At 39.0% G+C, this 19,888-nt stretch overlaps 1 protein-coding gene across 1 annotated transcript in view; it reads right to left on the bottom strand.

Annotated features, from left to right (window-relative positions):
- EPHA3 (EPH receptor A3) overlaps nucleotides 1–19,888 on the bottom strand; it is a 229,351-nt gene that overhangs the window by 153,166 nt on the left and 56,297 nt on the right. Inside the window, exon 2 of the mRNA XM_068425163.1 lies at nucleotides 6,375–7,035. Coding sequence (XP_068281264.1) covers nucleotides 6,375–6,969 — 595 coding nt within the window. The 5' untranslated portion in view covers nucleotides 6,970–7,035. The remainder of the gene's footprint in view (nucleotides 1–6,374; nucleotides 7,036–19,888) is intronic.

Genomic DNA, 19,888 nt, shown 5'->3' with positions numbered 1-19,888 from the left:
TTTCGTAAGAGTTAAATAAACTCTAAGCAGGAAGGTAAATCCTTCATTGTGTGCTTTGTTTATATACTTATAGAATACAAAGTGGAGGAAAACAATGAATATTTTACAAATAAAGTGATTCATAATTTATAGCGGCTGTCAGTTTAGTTTACTAGCTTGAAAGACTGAGAGTCCCTTTTAAAAAGCATCTCTCTTGCTTTTTAAAATCAAAACACTTCAAATCCAAGGAAAAAAAATACACATCAAACCTCTGCTTTAAAAAACGTGAATCCCTAGCTTTGTCAGATTTCACATAAAAGGAATCTCTCTTAATAGTTCTGTTATTATGTGATATATCATATGATCAGTTCGTACATTTTATTAAACAAAATTGTCCCTATACAGAGCCTAAGAGTTAAAAGCACACACTTTTGTAACGTCAGCAACACATCCAAGCCACTCGGCTATTTGCAAGGGAAAATGTTACATGTAAAGTTTTCTTCTATCTACTGATATAAGCAAGTAAAAAGTATATTTATTTATGCGAAGACAAAACAGTTATGTAAAGCATAGGGGGGAAAAAAGAAATCTAGAGAAATGTTTTTCATCCTTAGTATTAATGACTTTTTATATATTTTTATCTCAAGTACAGCATTCATCCTACTGAAAGAACTCAGCAATGTATGCGATGGTTCAGATTTAGCAGCCACAGATGGCATTCCTTTCATATTGCCATAAACTCAAAGAGAGAAATATGATTCAGGATATGCTCACTATACAACTTGAAGCACTGAATAATTTAGTGTTAGGGGAAATTTTGTGAAGTCATTTTTATAATAACCAGGCACAGTGGGTGAACTTCACCCCTCCCTCCTTTACCCCTTACTCCCTTTTCTCCCAGTCAATCCACCTGATTAATTGCTAAAAATTATATACATAAGGAATGAATGTTGGATTATATTCGCTTTTTTCTTCTGGCTTTGTTGTGGAAAATTTGTCAGTCACAAATTTATTTTATTAATTATAATACAATTTTATTAGATAGTATTACATAGGAAATTTACAATTCAGACTTACTCAATTCCAGCAACTAAAATTTAGAAACTATACCTTCAAATGATAGCATGCAGAAAACGTAATTCTGTGCTTTTCGAGTAATTCTGTTCAGGCCCACCAAGTTAATCTTCCATTTGATAACTGCAGTCACAAAGCTTGTTTTTGGTGTAAAGGGTCACCTGGTGGAAGCATTCAAAAGAACATTCAAACTCACTCGTACTCCCACATGGGTAAACAATTGCCCACTGCATGTGTGCTAATTAAGTATATCATCATGAAAAATATCATTCTCCACGTCCAGCTAGTCTTTCTGAAGCACATGAAACAAACCAACAACAAAATAGACACATTCAGGATGGAAGACATTTATTACTCCAAGCTGCCAGTGCAGGATTTCCTTTATCTTCCAGTTACTGCATTTTTAAAAAACATCTCCTGAAATGAGGCTTCCATTATTTCTCCGAGGAGACTTCCAGATTATTACAGAACTAAAGACAGTTATTCTAACATTTATTCTACATTTTCCCATTTATTTTGATACTATTACCCCAACTAACCAACCTTCACATCATGACATCTATTTCCTCTCTACAGCTTTCAGAACAAAACCGAGCCTGCTTCTCCATGTACAAATCACTCACTAGGTAGGTGATGTGAATGCTCCTTTTATTGATCTTTGGACTCTTCCAAACACTATGCCACTGCATAAGCTCCTGGTGTACTTGCAACGTAAACAGCACTCACAAGCCTTGTTGCCCGTTTCATAAAAATCACATTGTTTATTTTGAATATGTACAGAGACAGTCAAAAATGATGAGCTGAATGAAGTATGGAGCAATTAGCCTGTCCTCCAAATAAGAAGGCACTAGTAAAGAGGGACAGTTGGGAAAACAGGTATTAGAGATAAGATATTTGTCACAGTTTAAAGCTGGGCCAGCTATTAACCAGGTGGCAGATGCTCTCTGTTAACCCTCTCCCCCCCCCCAAGGGAAAGGGAAAGGGAAAAGGGAGAGAGACTTATGGGTTGGAAAGTTAAAACAGTTTTAATAAACTATAATAATGAAAAAGAATATAATAACAATAATAATAGAAATAACCAAATATATACAAATATGTACAAAACCAAGATCAAAAGCTTGGAAATCCTCCTCAGGCAGAGTTGCTCCCCCCAGCACAGGCAGAGGGGAAAAGGCAGTAGCTCCACCCAGCACGGGCAGAGGGCAAAATGCAATAGCTCCCCTGCCATCACACCTGCAGGCTTTTAACTGGAAACTGGCAAAGCTGGTACCAATCAGTGGGAGACAGGAGGGCCCCTACCTCCTGGGCCCCACCTCCAGGAGGCAGTGGGTTAGTGATAAATAGGAAAGTGAGAATGACGTGTATGGGATGGAATACCCTCGTTGGTCAATCTTGGGTCACCTGCCCTGTCTGCTCCCCCCTGCAGCTGCGACCCCCCCTTTGGCTCTTCACTCATAAGCAGTGAGAAATTTAGCAGTGACTTTGGTTTCTTTAAGACTAATTGGCCTGGTTTGGGCCAAACCAGGACAATATTAGACATGAAAGAGATCTAGAAAATCGTTAACAGAGAAGCTGAAAAGGAAGCAGTTATTTTCTCATTATACAAGTAAAACCTTATCCAACTGACTTAAAACTGAAGGCTCAGAAAGAGCACGAAGGTATGTGTTTCACACACGACAAGTTATGGCATTCATTATCATAAAAACTCACAGAGATTAAAAATATAAATGAGTCAAAAAATAGACAAATTAACAGGTGACAGGTCACTGACTCCTATTATACATAGTTTTTCTCACAAGATGAAAGAAAACATAAGTTTTGGAAGTCAACAGTTGATTTGCAGAAGCTGAAAGGTATACCCAGTAAAGCAGCACTTTCTACAGTTTCTTATACTTTTCCTTAAGAATCTGCCATTAGCCACTGTCAGAGAAAGAATACTAAGGCAGATAAACCTCTGACCTCATCTACTATGGCTGTTTGATGGGGAACAAATGGAAAAGATGAGCTACCGTTGTTAACTGAGTAACAGCATGAAGACTATCAGAAAGCATTAGGTTCAGTGTGCAGTTCCAGCCAGATGTTTTTTTTCTAATTAAAACAAATTAAAACACAGTAATTCTAAGAGAGGAGATGCTATAAAGATGTAGTTTGGCCAAAATGGCGTGAAGAAAACCATGAAATAATACAATACGATCAAACAGACAGGACCACTATGATGCTAGTACTAACAAAGATGTAATAACAGTCTACAGTGGACGACATATACCAAATTTAGTTGACTAATATACAGAATCACACACAGAATCACAGAATCAACCAGGTTGGAAGAGCCCTCTGGGATCATCAAGTCCAACTGTTGCCCTGACACCACCATGTCAACTAGACCATGGCACTAAGTGCCACGTCCAGTCTTTTCTTAAACACATCCAGAGATGGTGACTCCACCACCTCCCTGGGCAGCCCATTTCAATGTCTAATACATATTAGCTAAGGTGAAAAACAAGTATGAGAGAGTGCCTTTTCCAACATGCACCCCGACACATCTTACCTTACACCTTATACAAACCTACTCTCTCCAAAGTACTGAACAGGTGCAAAAGTCTTTTTGCTAGATGAGGCATTAAATCTTAAGCTGTTAACCTAAAGTATACCAGAAAGATGAGAATTCCTCAAGGTGAGATATACAACTTGCTTTTGAGAAATCATTTCTCCACACACATACAATAATGAGGATGAGGATGGTCACAGCAAAATTGGTCTTGATTCTTCAACTGACAGGTACGTATCATATGTGTAAAATGCTTATTAGTTGGTAGGACCCAGCACAGAACAATAATCTCTCCAACAAGAGCCAATGCACTGAGTAAAGCCAATAGTCCAGTCTTGGCTTTTCAGAGCTTAGATACAAATATGTTATAAACACGTATGTTTTTATATGTACTTGTACACCAATAACAAAAAAAAAAAAAAAGCTTGAGCCTTATGACATCTTTTCCTGGTTATGCAGAGAAAGGGAAGCAGTCATGGAAAATGGTACAATTTGTGCTATTTGAGGGCATGACTATGCTTTAATATTTTTGCAAGTACCAAGAAAAGTTGTTCTGAATGAAACATACATAGGCTGATCATATACCATTAGGGTCCTTCACTTTAATCATTAGTGATCATCTCTTGGTAATGCAAAATGACATTGTTTCCAAAAACAGCATCACGGAAACAAACAAAATCAGAAACAGTCTGAATGTAGGATCAAGTAGTGACAGACGCTGAGGTGCTGAATGCTTCCAACTACGGTGAAGAGAAGAATTTCTACTACTTATTACTCTTTCAAACTTCAGCTGAAACTTTTTTTTTCCTAAATTATCACTTCATTCCAGCCCATGCTGGAAACACTATTTTGGATCTTCTTTAGACTCTACAATTCTGTCTCTACTGCCCTTTTGTTGACAAAAAAACAATACAACCTTAAACCCCAACACCCTACAAGAAGGCGAAAGAGAAGGAGAGAAGAAAAAGAAAAGGAAAGGTGCAGGAGCAGACTTGAGCCTGAGGTCAAAACTGAACTCTTTTACCAAGCTTTCCAACTCCTACTGAGCTACCAATGCCAACAAATGGGAGGTTTTGAATTACTGACTGCTTTTAGAGTGCCACTTCAATCACACCACACTGAAAATTTTTGATAAATATGACTCCAAATAAAAGCTAGTAGAACATTATATGTTAAATCAGAATAAACCAGAAGGACCTGTCATTATTGTTAATGGTTTCATCATATATCACTCCCTTGATCAACAGTTGGTGAGGAAGTCCAAAAAAAAAAAAAATAGGGGAGGGGGTTGGGAAAAAGAAAAGAAAAAGAAAGAAAAAGACAGTAGTCCTAAGGTCTGATTTTATGCCTTCCAAATCATGTGTGATATACTCAGACACGGACGTGAACTCACTCCTAATCTCTGCAGAACTCAGCAGGAGCTGCCTTGCCTACCCCAAGCACCTGAGAACCTCTTTTTAATAAAACAACTTATTTTATTGGACTTTATTTAGCTCAACTTTTGCTCAGTTGTAGTCTGACGCTTTCTGGAGTGATAGCCTTTTTGTGCTCACGTGTAACTCAAATTCTAAACCAACACCTTTCAACCATTTACAAGTACACAGGCTCTATAGTAAGGAAGACTATATACTATAAGAGTATCAATCACTAACACTTTAGTATTTTTAAGTGTAGCTAGAGGAGGCCCTAGATAAAGCATTTCTGAATAATAAAATACCCTCTCCTGGATTCAGCTCTTAACAGAAGAATTAAACCTGGTTTTCTTAATATCACTATATAACTGCAGAAAAGCATACTCAAAAGACTCAGCTCCTCAATTTATTCATTTTCAGGGTAAAATCAATGTAAAAATCTACTTAAAAGCAAAACCAAAAAAAAAACCACAAAACCACACATACACACACTCCGCAGTATCTCATCTGCTTCTCCTTCCATCCATGGTATTTCTAGATATTACTGTTCAACTTTTACTTAATTATTAATGGAATACCCTTTGCCACAGCCAGCGCCCTTTAAGGCACTCTGTGAAAAGAGGTTTAAGATTCAATTAGCAAAAAACTTCAAAACCAGCTTTTGTCAGAAGCAAAAGGTAGACCACCATCATTTTGGTTGATATTAAAATTAGGTAAATATAATATGCATTTCTCTAACGTTTAAAAGACCATTTCTGGAAAAATTAAAAATCCCTGGTGTAGTCTTGTTCTTGGGAGCATTCACATAACCACAGTTTGCAGAAACCAAAAGTTTGGAGAAAATTATTTTGACTTAAATACATGAGTATTAATGAAAATGCAATTTTGAAGTTCAAATATTAATTTTCCAAATGTATCTGCCTTTAGGAACTATGCTATCTGAAACAACGCTACTTGTTTTTTTCTGACCAATCTCAATTAATCAACACAGCTCAGTAGCAAATATTATACATGACGCCACAAAGTTTAAAAAAATCACACAAAACATCAAGTATTTTGACACAAACAATGCATTTGAGAAAAACTATAATCTACTGAAAGGAAGTCCAAGAGTGGTAAGAGAGACTAGATTTGCTAGATACTGTATTAACCAAAAATCAACTGTTGACCCTCACTAAATATTTTTAGCAAATTACACTATTCACACAGATTCAATAAACCCCATTTTCATGGTGATTTTATGAACTAATTTATTTCTCTCACGAATTTGGAGAAAATTAACACGACCCAATACACAGAGGAGGGACATAAAGTGAAGCCCCTGTTAATAACTGAACGATGAACATGGAGTGCATTGTTACCTTGGCACGCAAAGCCTCTCTCTTCATAGCCAGCATTACACAAGCACTTCCCTATGGGCACTAGCCATTCTCCTTCTGTACTGCAATACATCTTGGGTGGCTCTTCCTCCTTGGAATGATTGACACAAGAACCCCGCACCTCCACCAGTGACTGGGAGTCCATGGGTACCGTATCTGGAAACATGGCGAGGTTCTTGACAGTGAAAGGGCACTTTTTGAAGTACACTCGCACCGAGACTAAGGCAACACACGCACCTACATCTTGAAAAGCCAAGTAAAAGCCTTTCCTGCTGACAGGCCCCACCTCACGGACTTCCGTATTCAGCTTGAGAATTCGGTCCCCAAGGTCCATTTGGGTGAAGCTCTCATCAGCCGCGATGGTGTCGATCTTTGTAAACTGATGCTCTCTGAACTTTCCCAAATGGTCATCATCGGACTCCATATAATACAGATTGAAGGTCTCTTTGCAAGTGCCCAGAACCAGAGGGATACTATTACAGTCCCTCAAGGTAAACTTGAGCTCCACATATATCTTCTGAGCTGAATTGCGTGGAATCCAGTTTGTTCGCAGCCAATTGTTTTGACTATGATCCATAACATTGCACACTTGGTAAGTTCTGATTGGAGTATAATGCTCATCAACACCACTAATCTCTTCCCACTGGAAAAAAAAAAAAAAAGAAAAAAGGAAATATTTTGAGATTAATAACTATACCAATAAAAATCACATTTAGAGACAAAAGCTGTGAAAAGGCAAAAATCACTTTGCTTGAACATCACTATAAAATACACAAAGTCTGGTTGAAATTGCACTTACTTTTTTCCTATTAAAACACATAAACAGCTTAAATGAACAAAGAATTCACTATTAAGAAGTCAGTTTTTACCCTTATTTCAAGGTGGCATGAAAGAGATGCAATAGCTGGTTTGCATTATTAAAAACCTGTAATTACTTAAAAACTATATGCAGTGCTGTCCTTTTGATCATGATCCAACATGTCTTTACTACAACCACACTCACCTCAAATAGACGGTGTTCACTAGGACAACACCACATTTTCTCTGTTAGAATCAAGTTGCTCTTCCAAGATTAAACAAGATTTAAAATCTTACCAAACAAAAGCCAATGGCTCCCACTGAAATTCCATGCAGTCACAATAAAATGTTACAGTTTTAAATTAATTTATTCAAAGCATGACAATTGATTTTGCTTGGGATATATGTCCTCTAGACAAACAGTCAAGCTGCACCCAGTTTCCAGAATTATTAAAAATTACCATCAACTTACTGTAAGTATCTTGATTACTTACTTTTACTGTGGACTACATAGGCTGTGACGCTAAAATGGTTTTTGAAGAATACATAGTCATCATTTGTTTTTTTATCAGTAATCAGCTGCCAAATTTCCTTGATCCAGACAGGGAAGGAATGGGTTTCCTATTTGTGAATTACTCGTGTACCAGTCCTATCCTATTTCTGAAGTCACACTTACTGGAGAGGAATATTTACCAGTCACCAAAAAAAAAGAAATCCTACAGGGTTACTTAAAGTAAATATTTCCCGTTAGTCATTTACCATACACAACTCAGTGATTAAGATGCATCGTTCTTCACTTTCTCCCTGAATGGATGACTATCATTTTAAGGTCATGGTTCTTCAGCTTTTAGCCACACAAAAACTGCAGCTGTTCTATATTCTGAGTCTTAAAATACAAAATGAAGAGCCTCACACTAAAGTGCTGGGATTAAAACTCATTACAATGAACAATACCTGTTACAGAATCCCACCACCATTGAAGCTGAAAGAAATCCTTCCAGATCTTCTAGCCCAACCTCCTCATGCAGGGTCAGCCAGAACAGGTTGCTCAGGATCCCATCCAGTCAGGCTTTTGAATATCTCCAAGGATGGAGACTTCACAGCCTCCCCGGGCAGCCTGTGCAGTGTTTGATTGTACTCAGAGTAAAAAGGTTGGTCCTTATGTTTAAATGGAATTTCCTGTATTTCGGATTGTATCCATTGTCTCTTGGCCTTTCACTGGGCACCAGAGAGGAGTCTGGCTCCATATTCTCTATACCCTGCCATGAGGCATTTATACACACCAGTAAGATCCCCCTGAGCCTTATCACCTTCTGTTCTATGCTTCAAAGAAGAAGAAGAAATTACAAATTACAAAATTTGTAATTTGTAATTACAAATTACACAAACAAAAGAGGTAAACTCCTATGGTGACATTGAAGCGCATCATAACAGAGCATGAGGTAGCTACAGGACTGACAGAAATCCTGGCTTTGCTGTCACCCACACACACAGCCTCTGCGAGAAACACAAATGCTGCCCCACACAACCATGTGAGGTGCAGCTGGGGAGCAGCAGAGCTTCAAACAGAGCTGCTGTGTGGTACAAAACCTGGAGATGTGAAGTAGACAATTAAGTATATTGTGAGAAATCAGAGAGTCACAGAATCGACCATTCCCCTGACACCACCATGTCAACTAGACCATGGCACTAAGTGCCATGTCCAGGCTTTTCTTAAACACATCCAGAGATGGTGACTCCACCACCTCCCTGGGCAGCCCATTCCAATGTCTAATAACCCTTTCTGAAAACAAATGCTTCCTAATGTCTAACCTGAACCTCCCCTGGTGAAGATTGAGGCTGTGTCCTCTTGTCCTATCTCTAGTTGCCTGGGAGAAGAGGCCGACTCCCACTCCACTACAACCTCCCTTCAGGTAGTTGTAGACTGCAATAAGGTCACCTCTGAGTCTCCTCTTCTCCAGGCTAAATAGCCCCAGCTCCCTCAGCCGTTCCTCGTAGGTCAGACTCTCCAGACCCTTCACCAGCTTGGTCGCCCTCCTCTGGACTCACTCCAACACCTCAACATCTCTCTTGAAGTGCGGGGCCCACAACTGGACACAGGATTCAAGGTGCGGCCTCACCAGTGCCGAGTACAGAGGGACGATCACTTCACTAGACCGGCTGGCTACACTATTCCTAATAGAGGCCAGGATGCCATTGGCCACTCTTGGAGAAGGGAGACATAGAAGAACTTCTACCAGAAAAACATCTTCCCTCAAAAATCAAGTCACATCAATGTTCTATTTATGAACTCGGTCCAACAACTATTCATTTTACACAAGCGCCTTTTACTGCAGGACCTTAGTGTACTGCAGAGCAAACATTAAGAGAGGAAAGTACTATTCCCACCATACTGACAAAGACACTGAGGTGCATAAGTGTTAACTCTCTTTACAGCTCCTAGTTTTACAATACATGCATCACACATACATACAAAGGAAAAAAAATAAGTGGCCACATCAGAGTAACATCTGAGAGTTCTCAGTCCCAGCCCACTGATTTAAGGAAGTTTTGATATGACTAAGAGCTGGTCTGCACAATGAAATTGTCCACGCACCACTGAAGATATAATTTTAAATCATGTTATTAAACCAGTAGATAAAAAGCAGTATAAATACTTTTCCTTTAATTGAAACAAAGTTTATTTTAGTTCACTTTACAGATCTGACTATACACAAGTTTTATCTCTTCCTGACTAGTTCAACAGAGTTAAAAACACAATCTTAGATGTATATACAGCAGCTGAAATGCTGCAGCAAGCCATAATTAGCTACATTGCCAAAGACAGCCAGCAGTCCAGGGACTTTCTGAGTCAAAGTTACTACACTAGAGCTCATGGCCACTTGCGAGCTGGGCGCCACGTGGTAGCCCAACATATGAGGATGAGTTCTTGCCTGCATAAGAAGCACACAGAATCACAGAATCAACCAGGTTGGAAGAGACCTCTGGGATCATCGAGTCCAACCGTTGCCCTGACACCACCATGGCAACTAGACCATGGAACTAAGTGCCATGTCCAGTCTTTTCTTAAACACATCCAGAGATGGTGACTCCACCACCTCCCTAGGCAGCCCATTCCAATGTCTAATGACCCTTTCTAAAAAGAAATTCTTCCTAATGTCCAACCTGAACCTCCCCTGGCAAAGCTTCAGGCTGTGTCCTCTTGTCCTATCGCTAGTTGCCCGGGAGAAGAGGCCGACTCCCACTGCGCTACAACCTCCCTTCAGGTAATTGTAGACTGCACTAAGGTCACCTCTGAGCCTCCTCTTCTCCAGGCTAAACACCCCCAGCTCCCTCAGCCGTTCCTCGTAGGTCAGGCCCTCCAGACCCTTCACCAGCTTGGTCGCCCTCCTCTGGACTCTCTCCAACACCTCAACATCTTTCTTGAAGTGCGGGGCCCAGAACTGGACCCTGGCTCCCAGCCTCTGCCAAGTTCCCAAAACTGAGTGGAGGACCCTCCGCTGACAGATGTCCTTGTACAACGACAGGCCCTAAGCAAAAAATCCTATTGCAAAAAGCCATTCAGATGCCATAACTGCCTCCCATGAAGCTAGATGTATCTATTTAACTACAGGTCTTACCTGGACAAATAAAAATTCAGTTACAACAACTGGATGAAACTAGATAAAATTATATAATGAAGCATAATTTTATGGACATTTAAAGCAGCTCACACTGATTCATTAGTGATCCACTTTTCTCTTCCATATAATTTCTAAGCAGTTCAACATATTTCACATGTCCAGTGAGAGAGAGAAACAAAACCAGGAACTTGCAGAATTTAGAACATCTCCACAGCAGATATTACTTTCCTGAACAAGTCTCATTGCAATTTTTTCCAGAAGTTTCTGATACAACATGCTTACACAGACAGTTGAATGTAGATATATGAATTGCACAATAAAAGTAGCACCACTACTATGTTCTTCACCCAGAATTCACAACATGCAATTTTCACTTCATTAACTTGCAATGAAGACCAAACTGCTTGGACACAATTGTAGTCCACGTTAGTCCTCTTACATAAACAACAAGATTTCACATCTGTCGAGCGGCTGAGGGAACCAGGGTTGTTTAGTCTGGAGTAAAGGAGGCTGAGGGAAGACCTTATCTCTCTCTACAACTACCTGAAAGGAGGTTGCAGCGAGGTGAGTGTCAGTCTCTTCTCCCAAGTAACAAGTGAAAGGACAAGAGGAACGGCCTCAAGTTGCGCCAGCAGAGGTTTAGATTGGAGATCAGGAAAAATTTCTTCACCAAAAGGGTTATCAAGCATTGGAACAGGCTGTCCAGGCAAGTGGTGGAGTCACCATCTCTGGAGGTGTTTAAAAGAGGAGTAGATGTGGTGCTTAGGGACATGGTTTAGTGGTGGGCTTGGCAGTGCTGGGTTAATGGTTGGACTTGATGATCTTAAAAGTCCTTTCCAACCAAAATGATTCTATGATTCTACGATTTATTGCTGAAGCATTGCTGAATGGAAGCACTAGTCTCACACTAGGTGCTAACTTGACCAAAATACTTTAACTGTTATAAAATTATGGAGATTGCAGCTGTCGCTTTAGAAAGAATTAAAGTGAAATAAGTCACTGAAACTACAGGAAGAGTGTCCAAATCAGAACGTGTACCAGATTCAAGTAGATTTGTGACTTCAATTATGATCAAACTAAAAAACAAGCAGTACATTTGCATTGCTCACACATCGCAACTTTTCCCAGTAAGCCACTGTATTGTATCCCCAAGTGATCTTTATTCTAAACGGATTATCAAGAACATCAAGATAATTTCCCTTCCATGACCCATGAGTTTTTTTCTATTAAGTAACATTTCTCAAACGCCTATAGTTGTAGTTGTTTTATTTTTTATTTCTGTACTTGTAATTCATGTATTCAACTTCATCTGCAAAGTTATAATACTTTCAAAATTACTTTCAAAAAAAAAAAAAAAGAGAGAGAGATTCTTATTCCAGGGACAGAATTAAGGAGAGAAAAAAACCATAAAACAAAATGCATGTTGGTTAATAAAGTATTGAATGCTTTTTTTATTTAATCACTATTGTCAATTGCTCCTGTGTTGACTTCAGGGGCTCAAATGAAGGCGAGCAGTCTTTCACTGTAAACCCTTATATATTACATTCATGGGGCATCCTACAATATAGGTCTTTTGAGGCATCATTTATAAGGACTTCTCAGCCCAAACTTGTGCTGAACACACATAATCAAAAAGTTCCATACGGTTTTACTGCTGTAAAATGCTAAACTCATGCTCACTTCAGACCAAGGGGAGACTATGCATATCCTCTTTAATGCAAAGTCGTGCTGTTTTAGCATTTCTTGTTCTTTTCCCAATATCGCTCTTGTAGAGCCACTGTCCCCTTATGCTGCACTTAAGCTCTGCTGCTTCTAGAACAAAGTATCAGACAGTACCCAAACAAGACTATGCCTCTCACAGCTTTTCTTTTCAGCACTAAAACTCTATTATCACTACATCGAGGATAAAAATCAATAAGCAAACAAACCTTTAGCAGTTGAGAATGTATACTTTAGCTTTATAGAGAGGTATTGTCACGAAAATGTGCTGGCTATTAAGAGGCTAAGTGGCAATAGGGAGCAAACCTCCTGGGTGGCATCGCCACATCGCCTATTCAGTATGACAGTATTCAGTACAGTTTTGTTCTGTACAGGCATCATTCTGACCTACATTCCCAAACAGCTGGCTGCAATAAGAGAACAACAAGGTAAGAGCTAAAAAGTAAAGGAAGAGAGATATAAACAGGAGTAAGCATGGGATAAAGTTTATTTTCAAATCTTAGAGAAAAGCCGAGTGTAAAAAACCTAAGATATTACTTATAATAGAAGACATAGATACTCACAGAATCACAGAATCAACCAGGTTGGAAGAGACCTCTGGGATCATCGAGTCCAACCATTGCCCTGACACCACCATGTCAACTAGACCATGGCACTAAGTGCCATGTCCAGGCTTTTCTTAAACCCCTCCAGAGATGGTGACTCCACCACCTCCATGGGCAGCCCATTCCAATGGCTAATGACCCTTTCTGAAAAGAAATTCTTCCTAATGTCCAACCTGAACCTCCCCTGGCGAAGCTTGAGGCTGTGTCCTCTTGTCCTATCGCTGGTTGCCCGGGAGAAGAGGCCAACTCCCACTTCACTACAACCTCCCTTCAGGTAGTTGTAGACTGCAATAAGGTCACCTCTGAGCCTCCTCTTCTCCAGGCTAAACAACCCCAGCTCCCTCAGCCGTTCCTCGGAGGTCACACCCTCCAGACCCTTCACCAGCTTGGTCGCCCTCCTCTGGACTCACTCCAACACCTCAACATCTTTCTTGAAGTGCAGGGCCCAGAACTGGACACACTCCTTACAACAAAAGCTACAGAAAAAGTGCCCTTCCTGTAGGGAACAAAAGAGCTACACAAACATGACAAAAAGAATTAGAAACAAAAAGTATCTAAGGTATTTTAAACACATCAGGAAAATTCTGATCTGCCGGGAGGTGGGGACTAAATCAGCTAAAAGAAGAGTCCAGAATTACTATGTTGTAATTAAAATGAGTCTTTATATCTTACAGTACAGAAAGAAAAGAGCAGCATTCTGAGTTTGCATGAACTTGGGCTAGGGCTTGAACAGGTCAAAAAGCAGGTAGCTAAAATAACAGGAGACTGAAATGTCACGAAGAGGGATTCAGCCACAATGGAAATGAGACAATGAAATGCAAAGAAAACAATGCAACAGAGATATGAGACGCACTGAAAGAAAACTTCAGATGTAAGGCAGACATTTACTCTGTGTAGGGCAATCAGATGGCAGAAAGGGACACAACTTCTTCTAGGCAATCCTGCTCTGGCAGGGGGATTGGACTAGATGATCTTTGGAGGTCCCTTCCAATCCCTAACATTCTGTGATTCTATGATTCTTTTCACCTTATGCCTTGAGTCCAGTCTGCTGCAGTCTCAGCTTCCCCTGCTCCCACCTTCAGCTTCCCAGAACTATTCCCACCCTGGTGGGGGACTAATTTCTATTGAATCAACTCTCCTAAACAGAACATCATGCAACCACTAGTATTTCTGCAGGAACAAGAATATAATGCAATGGGCAAGAAAGCATCCAGTGTGGTCACCCAAACTTAGCTACAACAGAAACCCACCTGGAACTCAAAAAAAGACAGATCTATCCCTGAGGATACTGCACTTTCCCATACAAAATTTCATCTTGTTGAGGTTTTGCTAAGAGAAAATAAGAACGGTTTACATTTTCGTCCTCCAGATAGATGGAAAAGATAAACAGAAAGATGAAGGAGAAGCTGTCACAAGGAGACAGACAGACAAACTACACAGCAGCAACAGTAGAGAAATACTGCTTGGGCACAGGCACTTTCCCAGGAGTTAGGAAAGACCTAGAGAAGGTTACCTGAGCCAGGAAGGAAGGAACTGGCACTATGTAATATTGAGGAGGAAGGGTGTTGGTGGGAGTTAGGCTGAGAAAATCTGTTGAGATGCTGGCAGAACGACTGTGTGAAAGACTTGTACTTACACTGCATAAATCAAGACACTGGTGGGACTTAAACCTAATTCTCACCTCAATTACATGCAATTACTTGGGTAACTCTGATCCATGGGGCATTACAATTCAAAGGCATCCCAGCTGGCATTTCTTTCCTTCAGTACTGTGCAGCTACAGAACTAATGGATATTTATCAGTCCTGGCTATGCTTAGACTGGAAATTAATAGCCAGGTTTGAAATATTGGAAGAACGAAGTGAAAGGACTATCTTCCAAGCAGTCCAACAGGAATAAATCCAAATTTTTTTACAAAAGAGATTTATAAAATTGTGTCAGGGATTTTATGACAGCATGATGGGGGAGCTGAAAATCTGAGGCTCTGATATGAGGCTTTGGGTGCCGGATTTCTTCCTACTGTCATGAGGGAAGAAGCAGAGGTGTGATCACCATTTCTGAATTCACATTATTACTCAGTACTTATATCATATTACTCTAATGCCTTCAGGCACCTTCAACACTTTTGAAACACATCCAGGAGAAGTGCCACAGCACCACTCCCTACCCAGCATGTAATTTGGCTTTTGAAAAGTGTTCTTTTGTTAGCTTTTCATTTTTTAAATCTTTTTTGGATACTGTTAACAGCAGGAAACAAGAGAGTGCTTTCAGTGGTATAGAAAACTCTCCAAGATCCCCAGTGAGAGGGTCTAACTCATCGGCTCCAGTCATAGTGACTGATAAAATTGGGACAGAAAGGATTTTCTTTTCCAGAACAGATCTGGCAGAGTATGCTGGACTTCTGGCTGTGTTTTTTTTCTTCCATTTTCTTTACAAAAGAGAATATGCAGAAGTGAATGTAGGCCATTTCCTAGGATGCTATGAGCAGTCTCAGTAAAAAGTTCCCTCTATGTGGGAATCTAGGACATGAGTGATCTCAATTCCTTCATCCTTCTTGTGGCATACTTCAGGTTTTGTGGCTTTTTATACTTCATATCAAAAATCTTCAGTTTACATTAAGAAATTGAAGGCTATTTTGTGATTTACAATACAACACATAGGCAACCGCATGATTCCAACAAACTACATTTTATCTTTCATTGTCACATTGCTATAAAACTGTGAAACTATAAATCTACTAAAAATGGAGTTTGATAATTTTTCAAGGCCCCCGTGGAACCCAGGCAGCTAACTCCAAGACCCCAATGACAATCTCAGGCAACAGTCTAACAATATTTATTTACAATTTTATTTCCTTTAAGCATTTGGTATGATGAAGTATTTGGTATGATTTGGAATGAGCATCATTTCAGGTAATGTCCAACTGTCCTTTAACATAAATTAACAATTCTAACAGTGGCTACATGGAACACAGATTGGGAATACAGTGCCAAGAAATCAGAAAAATAGTAACTGAGTTAAATGACTTTGAAACCTCACAAAAACATCTTCATGTGCTAGGATGTCCCACCCTTGCTGAGCAGAGCAGTCAAATCATTGCTTATTTCTAAACTAATTTTAAAAAAATAAACTTTTTTTTTCGGTCAGTGTAGTTGCTTTTCCCTATATGTGAGGTGTTCACATAAGCCTCTACAGAACCACCATTCAAATTCTACCTGAAAACCACTTTTTGTTCTAATACTGAAAACTGACCCTGCTCTGATCTTCTGGCTCTTAGTATTCAGTACAGTTTTTCAGCCAGCAAAAAAAAAATCACCTTTATTATGCCTTGCTGAGCAATGACAGAAAAGTATGCATTCCCATGTATGCACACTTTCTGCCTTCTGCTATTTATTCAGGCAATTCCCTTCCCAAACAAAAATATCATTATGATAGGAATCTCATATTTCAGATAGTCAGTGCATGCAACTTTTCAACATTTCACTGACAGAATACCAACTGGCTAATAATCTTTTTTTTTTCCCTCCCTTGGTTGCCAGGCAATTACAATAAAAAGCGATAAACAAGCCCTGCCATGAACAACAGAATTTATGAAGCCTAGTTTCCTACAAATCTGTGTCTCATGCCTGATCTCCAACATGGACTCCGATGTCTAATAAAAGGTGAGCACAAAAAAGTCTCTTCCTCATTGGGAGCATTAATGCCATCTCTGTCTCTCTCCCTCTTCCTTTCCTCCTATTGCTTATTTTCATAAATCTTCTAGGGACTGAAGCCTTTGGAGACCTCTGCTCCTCTGTGAAACTGTTAGAATTCACCTCTGAGTCCAAAAACTATTAAGTGGGACCTTCCTTTCCCTTGTATATACACACACTTAAGTGCATACACGTCTGTGTCGTTTACATCTTCTCCAGAGATTATGCTAAAAAGACAAGGCTTCACATACAGGCCAAGCATAGTATTTAAAACTGCAAAGATTAATGTAGACACTATGTATTTTTATTAAGTTTTTAATAGAAAAAAAAATATCTGTATTTGCAAGCATAAAATCAAAAATTTTCCAGAATTATATTTCTTTGTGCCAGAAATGTATAACTATAAAGTTAATTTTCTTATTTTGGAAAATGGAAGTGCTACCAACAAACATTCTTAACCAAAGAAATACAGTTCCAATGACATCCTGCTCAAATTGGTATTACAACAAATCGTTTTGTACATTTGTTCCTGTAATAGTTAAGCATCCTTCACTGTTACACAATGCTCTCTGCTATTTATCTTAAGTGTGGGAAATTAATCCTCACGGACATAAAACTTTCATTTACTTTTTGGTGTGTATTTGCACTTGCCTAGGAATCCTTGATCTTGCCCTCAAGGGACATTTGCCATTAACTTTGACAAGAGCATGAGCATAGTCTGAGCTGAAATGTTGAAATAAAATCCCATCTGCTAAGAAAGATGCCTTATGATAAGCAAGACTTTCAGAAAGGACTAGAAACCGAAGAAATAATATTAGGCAGAGGGAAACCACAACAAAGAGGACAAACCATCACAATCAGACATTTGTATCTCTACAAGTCATTTTCTGACAACTTTGTGCTTGGCATATTAATTAACTGAAGATATAAGTCATGCTACTTATGAAACATCTGACATACTTTATACCATAGCAACATAACAGGCCAAGATTGAAAACCTCAGGCATGGGAATATTCGCCACTTTTCTAAATAACGTGTATTTTTTTTTAAAAGAAGAACTTTGTGTAAGAGAATTTGACCTGAAAATCTTTCAGTATGATAATAAGCAATTATATCATAATTAAACATATATATATATATATTTCGGTCTAACACTTTCTTTCTCTGTCGCATACTGCCCAATATTTCAAACATTTCCATCATGCAGAAGCACACATTTGGGAAACAGGGTGCTGGATTTAAGACAAGATGAGTACCTTTGATGCCTTCTTTGTTTTAATACTTAGATCTTCTGTTGACTTTTTTACTGTAATGCTAAATATGTCCAAATTCAGATCAGTAAGAGAATCAAGCTTTCACATGTGTTGAATACGATTCTAATGTATCCTACTCAACTTCATAGCCAATACTCAGAGAAAAAGAACTTTTTCAGTTACTTGAAAGTAAAAATGTATTCAAGGAGAGATTTCTATAAACAACAGCCAAAATACTGAGGAGGAGTGAGGAAATCAAACAGCCAACAAAAATTAACACACGTTTTGGGACAGCTTGAGACTAGGAATAAAATAATTCAAATTTAAATGAAAAGCGGAACCTTCCCAAATATCATATAAAAGTTTAACAAAATAGTAACAGAATGCAAGAGCTCTGAAAGCTCGCTATTAACAAAAACCCTGTAATGACCGTATCATAGAAGAATGCAATTCCAGACCAGCTCATCATTGTGGAAACACCTTCCCCACAACATCACCAAGGGCGCTGATGCAAGGCCCATAAATATCAATCAGCTGAGATCAGAGGACAGAAAATGATCCGATTTGGGACTTTAAGAAACTTAGGAAGTACCATGGAAACCTTCTACGTTTGGCCATCACAAATCAATGAAATTACATGCTGGTACTGGGTCTCCCCCAGTTTTTATTTTTAGTTTTTTCTAAGTTGAAAATAAAAGAAGAGGAAGTTGCATTGCAAGAGGTTCCAGTTAAGTTACACACGCGGTGAAATTATCACTACCATTGCATAAACGCTTTGAAGACACAGACTTCGGTACACTTTCTCCTAATGCTGTTTACTAGAAAGTGTAGAGTAAAATGCATCGTCCTCTGCTACCTACAGCACAATATATATTGCCACAGTTATCTGAGTATCTTTCAAAGTAAATAAACCTCATTTCACCATGGCATAACAAATACATGCATAATTTAACATAAATCTTGACCTTCTTCCTCTCTCAAAACAAAACACCAAAAATGTTGTATGACTCAGTTTTTAAAGAGCTTTCATCTGGGAAGGAAAATAACATAAATATTACAATAAGTAGAGTTTAAAAAATTAAGTGCAACTGTGTTACAGGTACTAAGCACACATAAACACACAATTTTTGAGAAAGCAAGAGTACACACACCTTATCATGGGAATACTAGACTAATAATTAAACCAAACTGCAGAAAGATAAGTAAAGCCATCTTTTTTCCCCATCTCTAATTACTAGACAGCTGAGTACCTCATCATCAAACTTGTAAGGACAGCTGACTCTCACCCTTCTGCAAGCAAAATCCTCTAAATCACAGTGAGGTAAAAAGGTCACTACAATGAGGAAAACATCTGACTTTCTAACACACATCTGAATCCAGCATTCAAATGCCCATTCACAGCTTGGACAAGCAAAACATTTACAGCTTTATTCTTCTCTAGGCTGCATGTCTCCTTCAGAAACAGGTTTCAATCTTATTTATCTCACAGGTTAAGCAGATTTTCTGGGAAGTTCTCAACACAACAGTCCCCACGGTTGAAATCTGTACTGAACTATGACTCCCATAAAAGCACCTTTCATTCATGAACACTGTACAAACTGGGTAAGATTCAGCCTTTAAGTGTAGCTGTTTCAGAGATGAAAATGAGCAGCTGTTTAGCACAATGGGCGGAATTTTATCCAAGATGGAACTCACCCAAGGCTGGAAATCTGGTGAAAAATTGAGTCTTCAGTAATTACAATTAGACATGATTTCACACTTCACGTTAGACATAACACTCTCAGCTATATGGCTCATAACAATAA

The sequence above is a fragment of the Nyctibius grandis genome, chromosome 2 (assembly GCF_013368605.1).
Source record: "Nyctibius grandis isolate bNycGra1 chromosome 2, bNycGra1.pri, whole genome shotgun sequence".
NCBI lineage: Eukaryota > Metazoa > Chordata > Aves > Nyctibiiformes > Nyctibiidae > Nyctibius > Nyctibius grandis.
The sequence above is the reverse complement of the archived record's forward strand: the minus strand, read 5'-3'. Positions and strand labels throughout refer to the sequence as shown.